The sequence below is a fragment of the Lacerta agilis genome, chromosome 14, assembly GCF_009819535.1.
Source record: "Lacerta agilis isolate rLacAgi1 chromosome 14, rLacAgi1.pri, whole genome shotgun sequence".
NCBI lineage: Eukaryota > Metazoa > Chordata > Lepidosauria > Squamata > Lacertidae > Lacerta > Lacerta agilis.
This window is the reverse complement of record NC_046325.1, coordinates 42,712,528-42,727,415: the sequence shown is the minus strand read 5'-3', so window position 1 is coordinate 42,727,415 and position 14,888 is coordinate 42,712,528. Positions and strand designations below refer to the sequence as shown.

The 14,888-nt window shown below is 44.0% G+C and overlaps 1 protein-coding gene across 1 annotated transcript in view; it reads left to right on the top strand.

The window, feature by feature from the left end:
* The window catches only part of CDKL2 (cyclin dependent kinase like 2), a 31,317-nt gene extending 17,361 nt beyond the window's left edge, over nucleotides 1-13,956 (top strand). The window contains exons 8-13 of the mRNA XM_033170727.1: nucleotides 519-642; nucleotides 3,077-3,369; nucleotides 6,160-6,253; nucleotides 10,008-10,125; nucleotides 11,417-11,523; nucleotides 13,716-13,956. Coding sequence (XP_033026618.1) covers nucleotides 519-642; nucleotides 3,077-3,369; nucleotides 6,160-6,253; nucleotides 10,008-10,125; nucleotides 11,417-11,523; nucleotides 13,716-13,775 — 796 coding nt within the window. The 3' untranslated portion in view covers nucleotides 13,776-13,956. The remainder of the gene's footprint in view (nucleotides 1-518; nucleotides 643-3,076; nucleotides 3,370-6,159; nucleotides 6,254-10,007; nucleotides 10,126-11,416; nucleotides 11,524-13,715) is intronic.
* The last annotated feature ends 932 nt before the right edge of the window (nucleotides 13,957-14,888 follow it).

Sequence of the window (14,888 nt, the reverse complement as noted above, 5' to 3'; positions counted from 1 at the left end):
CAGCAAACTTTTTCAGCAGGGGGCCAGTCCGCTGTCCCTCAGACCTTATGGGGGGCCGGACTGTATTTTTTGGGGTGGGGAATGAATGAATTCCTATGCCCCACAAATAACCCAGAGATGCATTTGAAATAAAAGCCCACATTCTACTCATGTAAAAACACCAGACAGGCCCTACAAATAACCCAGAGATTTAGAAGGCAATTGGGCCAGATCCGGCCCCCGGGCTTTAGTTTGCCTACCCATGCCTTGTTGCAAGGGAGAGGATTCTAGCATAATAACAATATAATAATTTTTTTATTTATACCCCGCCCATCTGGCTGGGTTTCCCTCCCCAGCCAATCTGGGCAGCTCCCAACCGAATATGAAAAACACAATTCAGCATTAAACATTAAAAGCTTCCCTTAAAAACAGGGCTGCCTTCAGCGTCAAAGTGTGCTGTGCGTTCAGAATTTTGTATACAGAGAAATTGATTTCATTTTGTGCATGTGCTCTTCTTCTTCAAACACTTAAAAATAAAGGTTCGCTCAGGAACTCAAAGCAAAGATCCAGAAAGAAAGAGACCACCCTTTGCCCAAGAAATCGAAAATAAGCAGGAAAGACAAAGATGATTCCGGTGATGAAAAGAAAACGCTTGTTATCCAGGTTTGTGGAACTTGGTTTATTCTTCCGTATTCCTATCTGTGATGCCTTGTTCTGAGTCAGACCATCTCCCCTGGTCTTGTCTCTACTGATGAAGTTCTCAGTTAAAAGTTGCTGAGAATGGAGGAGAAACAAGAAGGAAGGAGGATTAGGAAGAAGAATTGTTAATGCCACTAGCAAATTCATACCATACAAGATAGATGTCAAAGAGCCAGCAGGCAGTAAATCACACTGTTCAAAGTTGCAATTAACTCTTTGTTAGCAAAAACACTGTTATAAGAAGAAAAAAAACCCAGCTCTTTTTCCCTTATGGGGTATCCAAGAATCCTTAAGTTGGTTCCCTATCGGCAGGAGAAAATAACAGAGGCCAGCCAGGAGAATATTGAGAAGCAAAGCAGCTAGTAAGCCTGATCTCTATTAAACTGTTGCAACAGGGTCCCCCACTCACCACACACAGGAGGGAGGAGAACCCTGAACAATGGTGCACAAGCCCTTATATAGACTTTTGAAATTGCCCACCCTGTATCCCAGGACCACCCCCCTAAGACATCATACATACATAACAGGAGGAGGTGGTGTACAGCAGAAATCCTGTTTGCCAGGATAGCGCTTAATGGTCACTGACTGCATTACCTGGGAAGACTGGCCATTCTTCGGTGATGGTTAATACTTTAGTTCCTGAATGCAGGTCAAAGGCTCTCCCTATTTATACACAAATACACCCTAAAGAGGGCACAAGGAGAAGGGGACGACAGAGGATGAGATGGTTGGACAGTGTTCTCGAAGCTACTAACATGAGTTTGGCCAAACTGCGAGAGGCAGTGAAGGATAGGCGTGCCTGGCGTGCTCTGGTCCATGGGGTCACGAAGAGTCGGACACGACTGAACGACTGAACAACAACACACCCTAAAGACAGGATTTGCAAGCAAAAGACAATGGGGAGGCTTTCCCCATTTCCTTTCTCCTTGCAGAGAAATAGGTAAAGGGACCCCTGACCATTAGGTCCAGTCGTGGACGACTCTGGGGTTGCGACACTCATCTAGCATTACTGGCCAAGGGAGCCGGCATACAGCTTCCAGGTCACATAGCCAGCATGACTTAGCCACTTCTGGTGAACCAGAGCAGCGCACGGAAACACCGTTTACCTTCCCGCCTGAGTGGTACCTATTTATCTACTTGCACTTTGACGTGCTTTCGAACTGCTAGGTGGGCAGGAGCTGGGACAGAGCAACGGGAGCTCACCCCATGGCAGGGATTCGAACCGCCGACCTTCTGATCAGCAAGCCCTAGGCTCTGTGGTTTATTTGAGGTCAATTTGGGAGAGTCTAAATGGCTTCAGGATTGCTCTCCTGTACTATATCAGACACGTGGTTTATATACTTACATATATTTGGGACCTTAGAATTCTGATAACAACACGATAGATATCCTCAGACTTAGCTGTCTGGCCTGATCAGCTTATCCCCAGTCGTTCTGGACCCATTAATCAGTTACGGAGACTGAAAATCCCCACCTCCCCAAAGTCACCCGTCCCTTCTTCTCCAGGGCTTTCCCCCAAGCAACCTGACACTCATTTTTTAACAGTACGATGCTTGGATTTGTTTTTTAAAAAAATACTATTTATTACGAATTTTTAATCAAAACATCAAAAAAACAACAATTCAAACAGACTACATAAAAAATAAAAAAAATACAAAACACTACAACAACAACAAAAACTATTCTCTTAAGAAACCCATATTATCCTCACATCTTAATCGGACTTCCTCCTGTCTCCTCCTACTGCGTCCCTTGCAAATATCTTAAGTAACTTCCCAATTAATCAATATCTAATCTACTTCTAATAACAACAATTTTCTAACCTTCTCTTATCACTTACTTCAAAATATAACAATATAACAATTTCTACCTCTATCTCTACATCTTAGCTCACTCCTAAATTCACATCATTCAAACTCAACCTTAATTTAACAGCCTGTCCTTATTTTCCAAACAAAAATTCCAGCTTTAAATCTTACAATATTTTTTTAAAATACAATTTAAATTTCCCCCATTCTTTTTCCACCGCGTCATCTCTCTGGTTGCGGATTCTCCCGGTCATTTCTGCAAGCTCCATATAGTCCATCATTTTCATCTGCCATTGTTCAATAGTAGGTAATTCTTCAGTCTTCCAGTTCTTAGCTATTAAAACTCTGGCTGCTGTTGTGGCATACAGAACTAAATTTCTGTCACATTTCAGAATATCTTTTCCTAAAATGCCTAATAAAAAGGCCTCAGGTTTTTTCTTAAAAGTATATTTTTTTAAAAAAAAAAATCAGTTCGTTGTATATCTTCTCCCAAAAGTCTCTTACCTTAGGGCACACCCACCACATATGAAAAAAAGTTCCTTCTGATTGCTTACATTTCCAACATTTGACGATGCTTGGATTTGAAACAGGACTTGGGCGTGGAATCCAAGCTGAAAGACTCCAAGTTGTTCAGAATGAAGTTGTCCAAGGTTGACCCCGAGAAATTGGACAGATCTTCAAATGCGAGTTTCCTGTATGAGAGTGGAGCTGGGCAGGTCAAGGCAATTCCTTCGACAACTTTGAAAGATTCCAGTAGCAGCCTGGATTACGTGAAAAATCCCGGCACGGTGATCCCTCCCATTACACAGAATTATTCCACCATATCCTCCAGCATCGGTGGAAACCCTGGCTTGGGGCCAAAACTGGGAATGCATAATTACAGGTAAAGTAAAATAACAAAGTACCTGCTTCATTCTAGCTTAGTTCTGGTGCTGTATGTTGAGCATGCAAATGTCCTTGCATCTTGCCTAATCCAAGCTAAGAGCCACTTCACACGTTACATTTCTAATTATACAAGAATCATTATACTTGCCTAACCATGTAAATGGATGGGGACGCGGGTGGCACTGTGGGTTCAACCACGGAGTCTAGGGCTTGCCAATCAGAAGGTTGGCAGTTCGAATCCCCGCAACGGGTTGAGCTCCCGTTGCTCTGTCCCAGCTCCTGCCCACCTAGCAGTTCGAAAGCACGTCAAAGTGCAAGTAGATAAATAGGTACTGCTCTGGCGGGAAGGTAAACGGTGTTTCCGTGCGCTGCTCTGGTTCGCCAGAAGCGGCTTAGTCATGCTGGCTACATGACCCGGAAGCTGTACGCCGGCTCCCTCGGCCAGTAAAGTGAGATGAGCGCCACAACCCCAGAGTCGTCTGCGACTGGACCTAATGGCCCTTTACCTTTAACCATGTAAATGTTTTGACAAGCACAGTAGCTTGTTAGTGAGCTGCGATTGGCTGCACCAACCTGCATGGTGCCGAGGGTATTGTTGTGCGGAACAGTCCTTAATGATTAGCACTTTCTACAGTGCTCTGATAAAATAGTCGTAAATAAAGTTGGAGTTCTTATTACAAAATACACTGAAATAAATATAATTAAGAACTCTGGCCAGAAGTTTAAACCAAAAAGCTGCGTTTACTCGTAAGTAAATACAAATATAGTATCAATCCTGTTAAGAATTACAGTCTTAAATGAAGAAATAGTTTCACATTGAAAAATCCCTTGAAAGTCTTTTAGAAGTTGATGTAAGGGCTTCTACGATGCGTGTCAGATGTATAATGAGACAACTGGAGACCAGGACAGGGCCCCGTTTCGGCGTAGATGCCTTCCTCGGCTTTTTTTTTTTTTTTGAGAGAAGTGTATAAAATATATATGGTTTCTATTTCTTTGATTCTTGAGAAGATGTAGTGTCTTAGAGAAAGTTTTCCTGTGTTTTCTATGCGCCTAGAAAACAAGCCGAGGAAGTCCTAAAACCACTGGGTACATTTGTGACTGAGGTGAGATTTGAGTCAGGGCTTGACACAGCTTCGTTGAAGTGAATGGATCCATCCCGGTGATTCATGGCTCTTTTCTGGGTTCCATGATTTCTAAGTCCTTAGTATACCTTTTTATGACAAAGTTAGGTCTGTTTTCCATAGGGCATATCCTGAATGGGTACTTAAAAGTATCCCATGTTCACTATCGTGGATTTTTAATGTGTGAGTTCTTCCCATCAACTGTGCTAGAGTGGGAAGCCACAGCTTTAAGCATGTTGACACAACTTCCATTTGCTAATTAAGTGGCTGGCCTAATTAAGTCCAAGTAAGTCTTCTGAGCTTATAACTTCCTGCTTGTGGGCTTCCCAGAGGCATTTGTCTGGCCACTGGGGGAAACAGTATGGTATTCTCGTGATGCGACTTTTGATTTGATTGGTAAATGCCGGATTCAGAGTGGAGCTCATTCTTGTTTTGTTTTGTTTTGTTTTGTTTTGCTCCTCTCAAGGCTTTTGCAGACAAACAGGTCTTCCTCAATCCTAGCCAACTTGCTCCACTCTTTGACGTGGAGGACTGAGGAACCCGTGTGATTTTTTTATTTTAGGGAAGTGGCCCACAACAGCTTATGCCACGATAAATCTTCCAGTCATTTAGGTGCTCCGCAGCTCTTTGAAGCAGAGGCCCTGTCTGCAGTCCCTGTCTTCATAACTCTGCCCTGGGCTTGCTGGCTAGTATTTAATTTCTTCCACGGAGGTCAAGGTACTGAAGCAGACCTTCTTGCTTCAGCAATGTTTCTGCACGGTGCGTGCTTCCAAGCCATGCCCGGAAATACCCGTATTTTTCGCTCCATAAGACGCACTTTTTCCCTCCTGAAAAGAAAGGGGAAATATCTGTGCGTCTTATGGAGCGAATGGTGATCCCTGGAGCTGAATTGCCCAGGGGCCAAAAGAGGATCATGCTTTTTATTTTACAAAGAGAAAAGGGGGTGTTGAAAGGACCCCGCTCAGCAGCTGATCAGGAGAGAGATAAGAGTCCCTGGCTCCCTTTCAGCCTTGCCCTCTTGCCCAGGCCTCCATTGTTGAATGTGCTGCAGAGGGAGGTTGTTTGTTTCCCCAGCGACATGGGACTGGCTGATTAGATTATCTGTCTGGAAACTGTAGAAAAGGCTCCCTTTCCTTTAGAAGCTGCAGAAATGTGAGTTGAACCCCATAAAAATGGGGCTTTTCTTTTTTGCTTTTCCCCCTTTGCAAAACTTTGAGCTGATCCTCAAAAAACCTGGGCTTTTCCCTTTGCAAAAAAGCTGCAAAGCTTTTAGCTGATCCTCAAAACAACAGGGCTTTTCCCTTTGCAAAATAGCTGCAAAACTTTGAGCTGATCCTCAAAAAACAGGGCTTTTCCCTTTGCAAAAAAGCTGCAAAACTTTTAGCTGATCCTCAAAAAAACAGGGCTTTTCCCTTTGCAAAAAAAGCTGCAAAACTTTTAGCTGATCCTCCAAAAAACAGGGCTTTTAGAGGAGGAAAACCAGAAAAAAAATTTTTTCTTGTTTCCTCCTCTAAAAACGAGGTGCGCCCTATGGTCTGGTGCGCCCTATGGAGTGAAAAATACGGTAGTTCTGTCTGTTAGCCATGATGCAATGTTTGCAAATGGATTTTTAAAATAATCTTAGGTGATCACACGATCTCTGGATTTTTTTTGTGTTGCATTTCCAGGATTGACGAGAAGTCTAAAAGATACCTCAACCCTTTCCTAAAGCAAGGGAAAAAATCACCAGTCGGACACTATAGCATCAACTTGACAGCACCGGTAAGCTCTTTAAAAAAAAAAAAATCTCCAGTGAGAGCAAGCATGCTTCAGAGACTCCTGTCACGGGACGCCTTGTTCTTAATGGCTGTCCTAGCTTCGGATTCAATTCCTTTCTCTTTGTCTGGTTGCGTTGCAATTCTTGGCTAACGTCCTAATGCAAGCAGCGTGTTCTGCTTGAAGGGCATGATGTATAAACAATAGGGGTGGTTGGCTTTTGCTGCCCCACGCGACGGAGTCCCCTAGGTCCATGATCGGTCAGAGATGAATGCATGGAGGCAGGATCCAGTGGAAAGCAAGGCAGATCTTTATTTTTCCTTTGCAACAGCATAGCTGTCAAGTTTCGGATTTGAAAATAAGGTTTCAGCACCCTCACCCGTTCTCAGGGACAGTCCACGCCGCGGTAATCACCCCTCAGGCTACAAATTCATTTACACCAGGAAAGAGCTCCCAGGAAAGAGAAATCAGGGCAGAGAAAAGAAAGCACTTAATTCACGCAGCACATGGTTAACCTCTGGAACTCCCTGCCACAGGGAGCAGCGATGGCCACCAACTTGGATGGCTTTAGAAAAGGATTAGGCAAATTCATGCAGGAGGAGAGGACCGCTGATGGCTTCTGGCCAGGTTGGCTCTGCTCTGCCTCCAGTTAGGGGCAGCAATGCTTAATCTGAGCACCTGTTGCCGAGAAACATTTGTCTACCGTATACACTCGAGTATAAGTCGACCCAAATATAAGCCGAGGCACCTAATTTCCCTACAAAAATGTGGGAAAGCTTATTGACTCAAGTATAAGCCGGTTCACCTTTGCCACTGTGGTAGAGGAGGAACGAGCAGCCCAAAGCAGCCCTTTGGGCTGCTCCTTCCTCTTCCTCCTTTGCTGCTGTGGAGCTCACCCCGTCGCAGGGTTTCGAACCTCCATTCTTCTGATCAGCAAGCCCTAGGGCTCTGTGGTTTAACTCACAGCGCAATGTTCCCTTGTGTTATACAGAGAAGGCTGGGATCCTGTCCTGTTTAAGCAGGAGCCAGGGAAAGTGAGCACCTGTGGGGTTTTAATACTTCCTTAACTGATAGGCTTTCTGCCTTCTGGGGTCTAAAGTTTGCATTTATGTGAGCAGTTCAGGAATGGAACAAGCTGCCTGGGGAGAGTAAAGAACCGCCGTTCTTGTACACTTCTTAAGGAATGGTTGACTTGAGTATAAGCCGAGGGCAGCTTTTAAAGCACAAAAAGTGTGCTGAAAAACTAGGCTTATACTCAAGTATATATGGTATTTTTTCTTCTTCTTTATATACCTGTCTGTCTGTTTGTTATTAGGTACTTATATTCCACCTTTTTCTCCAAGGAGCTCCCTGGTCCTAGTCCTCATTTAATCCCCACAACAGTCCTGTTAGGTAGGCAGGCAGGCAGGGAGGGCTGAGAAAGGCAGGGACCCAAGGAGTCCCCAGACTCCAACTCTTCTTCCAGGAAATAAGGGAAATTTAAGGGATATCAACCATAAGGGATAGCAGCGGGAAACGGCTTGGAATAAGGGAGTTTCCTGCAAAAAAGGGGAGACTTGACAGCTATGTGCAACAGAGTTCCCTCCCCTTCTGGCAAGGAGGCAAGAGAGACCCAGAACCCAGAAGAAACATCTCTTTTAAGGGTTTTCATTTTGGTGTGGAGAAGGACACCCCCTCTACAAAGAGTCAGAAACTACATCACACGTAAGTTGGGGTTACTGTGGCTCAGGCAGGCCAAGGTGTGATTTTCCTGAGGATTCAGCAAGTTTTACATAGTTAGTTTACACAAAACGTCTGATAAGACCATTGAGATGCCCCTCGGACATCTCTCTATGCACAGCATCTCGGCAAACAATGACAATACATACCAAGGAGGCTCATAGATATAGGAGAGGAATCCCTTCAGGAACATCCCCTGGTTGCTGTCAGGCAAGGGGGATGAAAGAGGCAGAGGAAATATTGAGAGTCTTTGGAAGAGACAAGATGGCATTTGGATTGCTCTCTTGTACTATTTTAGACATGCGGTTTATATACTTACCATACTTTTCCGTGTATAAGACGATGGTTTTTTCCTTTAAAAATTATGTTTAAAAATTGGGGGGGGGGGCGTGTCTTATACACAGTCAGGACATATTGGTGACGTGGGATTGGTTGCTTCCGCTAGCCGGAGATTGTCAGAGGCTATTGGGCATGTTATTGGTGGCTCCGACAAGGACTGGTGTTGATTTGCTGTCGCTGCGGCAACTGGGCGGGCGATTGGCGGCTTCCGCCGGCGAGGGGAACAGACGATAAGCGGCTTTTGTGGGTGAGCAATTTCCGGCAACTGCCCCCCCCCCCAAAGAAAGCTCAACAACCCTGGGCAATCCTCCGCAAAAAAAGCTCGAAAACTCTGTGCAATCTGCCCGCCATTTTCTTAAGTTGGAGTCCCCAAAAAGTCTTATACACAGAAAAATATGGTTTGTATGTGTGCAATTACCAGAATTTATTCTAGATTCAGGTAGGTTGGTCTGATGCAGTCGAAATATATAAAAAGTTTTTTTTAAGTGGACAAATTTTTTAAATTATATTTCGACAGTATTTATTCCATATTTGAGACCTTAGAATTCCTGTAACAGGCAGAACTACGGCTCATTGTCAGGGTGCATGTTCTGCATGTAGGAGGGTCCCAGCATCTTCAGGCAGGACTGGGAGAGGTCCCCTACCTGAAATGGCACTGGATATCTCTACTGGATCCCTCCTTTGCAGCCTCGGTAGACACCATGCCAACTGGGCTGATCTGCTTTCGAAATCTAGACTCCTTTTGAATAGTATCTCCCTTGGTCCAGATCCCATTTCCTGTCTGGAGGCATCTTAGCATATCTGGATGAAACTCTGCTTTTAGCCATTCCTGCCTTGGCCAGTCAGATGAGGGCACATAGGGAGCCCAGAGATAGTGGATGTTGGTAGTTTGTATAATCTCTGTATGTTATGGAAAGTGGCCTTTAAAAAAAGGACAAGAAAGCCTGTCGTCGAGACGGAGGGAAGTCACAGCTCGGCGGAGCGAAAGGAGATAAGATATGTAAAAGATTAGAGAAATTATATAGCTTCCTGGATTTGGCAAAATTAACAGAATTGATAAGAGGTGGAAGTAATAAAAATTTTAACCAAAGATGGGAGAAATTTGGAATATATATGAAAAAACAGTGCCCGAATATAAAAACTTGGATCCATTTCTAACATTCTGTATTGGTAATAAGGGGAAGGAAAGATAAAAAGTTGATAAATTTACATGAACTTTGGTTAAATGGTTGGAAAATGCAGTACCGAGTAAATTAAGCAACCCAAGAGGAAGGCAGGCAGGAGCCTAAGTAAACTTTACAACCAGGTATTATGATTTATGACTAATTTTGATTGGTTATGATTTATTTATTTAAGTAGTGAATATTGATATCTTATTAATAGATAGAATGAATGAATACGTATGATTTGTCTTGTTTAATTTTCCTTTTGATGTATTATGGTTTTGTGTGTGCGTGATGTTTGTTTTGCTGTGTATTGTTTTTAATGTATGAATGTTATAATTCTCAATAAAGATTTATTTATTTAAAAAAAGATATGTAAAAGATTGTTGAATTTGGATGTTTTTAATTTGTTGGCTTGTATTTGGTTGTTTAATTTGAAAAACTTAATAAAAAGTACTAAATGTAGGCCACGGATTGGGGTTTTTTGTTTTTAAGCAACGTTTTCTTCATGTTTTTGCCAATTAACTGCTTGGTAACAGGTCTCGAATGAAAACAACGTGCTTCAGACAAACAAGAAAAGATGGGGGTTTTCCAAAACAGACCTACGTTTGCCAGACCTTAACTACGGCTATCTCCCTGAACTCAAAGGTGTGGATGGTAAGAGTTCGTGATAAATATTCGACCAATTATGGGATCTAGAAGCTAAATAATTATATATATATTTTTAAAGAAATAGGAAAAACATGAACCATAAATCAACTTTATGAAATTAGACTGTCCATAGGAAAGTAAAAGTACGTATATAAGTGTATGAAGTTTTGCCATGCACTTAGCCAGACGCACAAAAGTTGCGAACAAGCAGTTGAGAGGAACTCGTTCTTAGATTCAGCTTTTGATGTTTTACATTCCTGGGATAGTTCTTGGAATCGCTGATATGTTTCCAACTTGCACAGATAAGTTCATTCCAAAAATAGCGCTAAATGATGCATGTGTACAAATGCTCGGCCCATAATGACCCACCCATCGGCATGTGCAGCAGTTGTGAGGAACCACGGTGCCAGCCTGATTCCCTGGCAAGAGTGATCTCCATTCCAAGTTTCTCCATCCCTGCTTTTTGTCGTCAAACTCCTACAAAAAAAGGGGGCATGGAAATGGGGGCGAAGTCGGGGTGTGTGGAAACCAGCTAAGAAAATATGAAGCACATTCAGATAGACGAACGTAAATATCAAAATGGCTTTTAATGTTTGCGTGAGCCGAATCGAAAGGAAAACGTGTGTTACATTGCGAGCCACAGGAAACTATTGTTCACAAGATCACTACACCACACTGGCTCTCAATAGATGGGTTTTAGGATAGTTTTCCAAGAAACGTTTTCTTGGAAATTGGAAGCAAATGTCAGTGGCAGTTCTAGTATAGTCTTCGTGTCAAAGATGGGCATTAGAAATAATAATTGTAAAGTTTGTTCAATTAATATGATGAATTCAAAGAGCCTGCAGTCTCAAGCTCAACACAGTATGTGTGTTGGTGCTGGGGACAGTCATGCTCCCCAGTCCCATGCAGCTATTTAACTTAAGATTGTATCATCCATAGCTATGGATTGTGTAACAAAACAAACATGCATAAAAAATCATGGGGGAAAGGCTGCATGAACTCATTGTCATGTATAGTTTGAGTCTTACACTGATTGTTCCTACTGACTGATCCTACCTGTTCTACATTCTCAATATGTAAATGTAGTAAATGGACACCAAAACATTCTTCCCACCAAAGGAAATGAGCTTTGTACTACTTCCCACCACTCTGGAATGCAATATTTTAATATTTGAAAACACCCACACCCACCCACACCCACCTATACACATACAGTAAATATGTTACTCATCTCTTCTAACTAGTACCTAGGACTATAAGATGATGTGAAAACAAATTGTGTTGCCTTCGTCCACAGCTCGGAATTCCAGATTTCTGAAGAAAGAAAACAAAATTGTCTCCGAGTCTCGCATGCCGTCTCTCGCCACGATAGATCTTCAGAACCCGAGCCTCGCCCTGCACCAGGTACTGAATCGCTCAGAGTTTGGGAAGGAGAGGTTAAGTCTCCAGCTGTTGAGCTAGTAAGTCATCTCCGTGAGGTGCCTATATCTGCAGTCCACGGGGCTCACAGGCTGCAGGGTGTGCCTTAGAGAAGTGCCCAAACCATAGAGGTCCAGCTTGAACCCAGTTGTCCCTTGTGCCGCGTGACTCCTGTTGGATTCTGCTTCGAGATTCCACTGAAGTCTTGGGAACAGAAACGGCGATTTGTAGTGTTTTGATATGCCAGCGTTTGTTCTCCTTGCCCAGCCTTTAGCAAAGCAACAGAGCCTACCTTTCTGTTAGTGTGAGTACAGATTCCGCATAGCAGGCTTCCATGCGGCCCACCTAATTGGCTACCACAGAGGCCAAATAGGGGCGTGATTCGAATAAGCACCACCTTGCAAAAATAGGATTTGGGGACTCTCCTCAGCCGCACAGCCTCTTCCCAGGCCACACCTCTCCCTGGCCCTGCATTGCACCCCCCCCCCCAGCTGCTTTTTGCCTGACTGGAATGTGCCTCTAAACTCTGGTAATGCTTCTCACTCGCCTGGGTGAAATATAGAGGGGCGGGTGTGTCATTATTTGTAGAAACTACTGTAACAGAGGTAAAATTTGCATTTGTTGCTCCATGCACTTTTTGCCACAGGCATGTGGGGCCCAAAGGATGCTCAAGAGAGAATGCAGCCCTCCTGGTGAAAACGTTTCCCCGCCCCTGCTGCAAGGCATTGGGGGGGGGGAGGTCGGGACCTTTCCCGCTTACCTGGCCTTCCAGGTGAAGCCGGCAGGTGAGCGGGTGCCACAGCTTCTGGTTCAACTCCTAGGTGGGGTGTCCCTGCCAGACTACCTTGACTTCAAAATATTTTAATATTTTGTTGGAAGCCGCCCAGAGTGGCTGGGGAAACCCAGCCAGATGTGCGGGATATAAATAAATTATTATTATTATTATTATTATTATTATTATTATTATTATTATTATTATTACTGAAAGTCACTACAGCAAGATGTGGGATCCTTGATAGCTCAGTTTGGTAGAGCATAAGACACTTTATCTCAGGGTCGGGGGTTCGAGACCCTGTGTTTGGCAGAAGGATTCCCGCATTGCGGGGGGCTGGTTGATGACCCTCATGGTGCCTTCCAACTTTGTGATTAGCTTAGCTAAAGGGACCCCTGACCATTAGGTCCAGTCGCAGACGACTCTGGGGTTGCAGCACTCATCTCGCTTTATTGGCCGAGGGAGCCGGCGTACAGCTTCCGGGTCATGTGGCCAGCATGACTAAGCCGCTTCTGGCGAACCAGAGCAGCGCATGGAAACACCGTTTACCTTCCCGCCAGAGCGGTACCTATTTATCTACTTGCACTTTGATGTGCTTTCGAACTGCTAGGTTGGCAGGAGCAGGGACCGAGCAACAGGAGCTCACCCCGTCACGGGGATTCAAACCGCCGACCTTCCGATCGCCAAGCCCTAGGCTCTGTGGTTTAACCCACAGCGCCACCCGCGCTTAGGAAGTTTTAAACGGGGGTTATGTAAAAGTAATTTGAATTCGCAGGGAGTAGGTCTGTCCTTTTGTTTTTAGAATGAGGTTTTTATTTTAAAATTTCCATAATTCAGTAAAATAGCAGCTACCAAAAATACATGTCAAATAAGTAGAAAACTGAGTCCTCTCTCAAAAGTAATTATTAGCTCTTGCCACCCACCCAGCCTCTCACCCTGGGAGACCAACATTTCCCTGTCTCTCATCCATCTAGAGCAGGGGTCAGCAAACTTTTTCAGCAGGGGGCCGGTCCACTGTCCCTCAGACCTTGTGGTGGGCCAGACTGTATTTTGGAAGGGGAAAAAAATGAACAAATCCTTATGCCCCACAAATAACCCAGAGATGCATTTTAAATAAAAGCGCACATTCTACTCATGTAAAAACACGCTGTTTCCCGGACCGCCCGTGGGCCGGATTGAGAAGGCGATTGGGCCCCATCCGGACCACGGGCCTTAGGTTGCCTACCCCTGATCTAGAGAGTAGGTTTATCGATGGTTGTTAGCCGTCTTGTATGGCACTTCCATATTGGGAGATAATATTTTAAGATTGCGTCCAAGTGGTTTATAAAAAATAACCTCTGAATACCAGTTGCCACAGACAGATGTGGTTTGATTGAAACCCAATTAAAATTTGCTCACTTTGCAGGTATCTGGAATATCTCTGCAAGACGCTTCAGAAGCCACTTTCCCCAGAGTAGAGCATTAACGTCAAGTGAGACGGAAGGGTCTCGATCCTGCTTCTACACCCCTGTTGCCTTTTGGGAAGTGCAGAATCCCTTTGAGGAGGATATACATGGGAGCAGGTGTGGGGACCTGTGTTTTCACCACAGGTAATGGCAGCAAGAGGAAACAAACATTCTCAGTTTCTTTAAAGTTGCCAAGGTGCTCTAAGTCTACAGCTCCCTTTAAAGTATAATGTATATAAAATGTCATCCGGAATGAATTATTTCAGTGAGTCTGGGGGAAACGATACCAGTCATGGCAGAGTCGGGCTCCCAAGAGTTTTAAGTACTGCCCAGCCTCTTTTGCCAGAAGAAGTCTGGGAATAACGTAGCTATTTTTCCAGAATCCTAGTACAAATGTGAAGCACTTCAGTACTTGAACGACTCCCTAGAAATCGCTACAACTTTCTCCAGGAAGGAGTCTTTCGTCACATGCAAATATTGTCAAGTGAGACGTGGAAATGTGTGTTTGTAAACTGCTAAGCATGATGTGCTGGGCAGAGGTTTCCTGCCTCAACTCCCTCGCGGGTGTCTGCGTTTGTGTTTTGCAAACGTGCTTTTCTTGCTTGGTGGAGCTTTTCGTTCTAGAATCCCACTGCATATAAGGACTCAGTAATATTTAAACGGCCTTTGCAAAGTCCTCTTTCATCTTACGAGAAATGAATATTTCATACCTGCGGTATAGATATATTCATCCGTGAGGCTGATGGTACAGGAGTGGCTTTGTCAGAAACAGCTTGCATGATTGCTGTAGTGTTAGATAATATAGTTGTTGTTGGTTTTTTTTGCAATCTCTAAAGGAAAGAAAGCATTTTAAGTGTTGTCAATGCTGACTTGCGCGTGTGGTGGCTACAAAACAGATCGCTTACAAGCAGTTCTCCTCGGGTCCTCACTAACCATAATAATATGTGTAGCTGCTCAGATTGTAAGAGTACCTAAAATCTTTTGTAGCAGCTCTGTATACGTACATCTGTGTTTCCTGGTAGGATTGCATAGATTAAATTCAACAAAAACATACCGCTTCTTGTGGACCGCTTAGAAGTTAAGGAGTCGCCCTTGTTCTTCATTTCCCCCCCCCCCCTTCATTCATCCTAGGC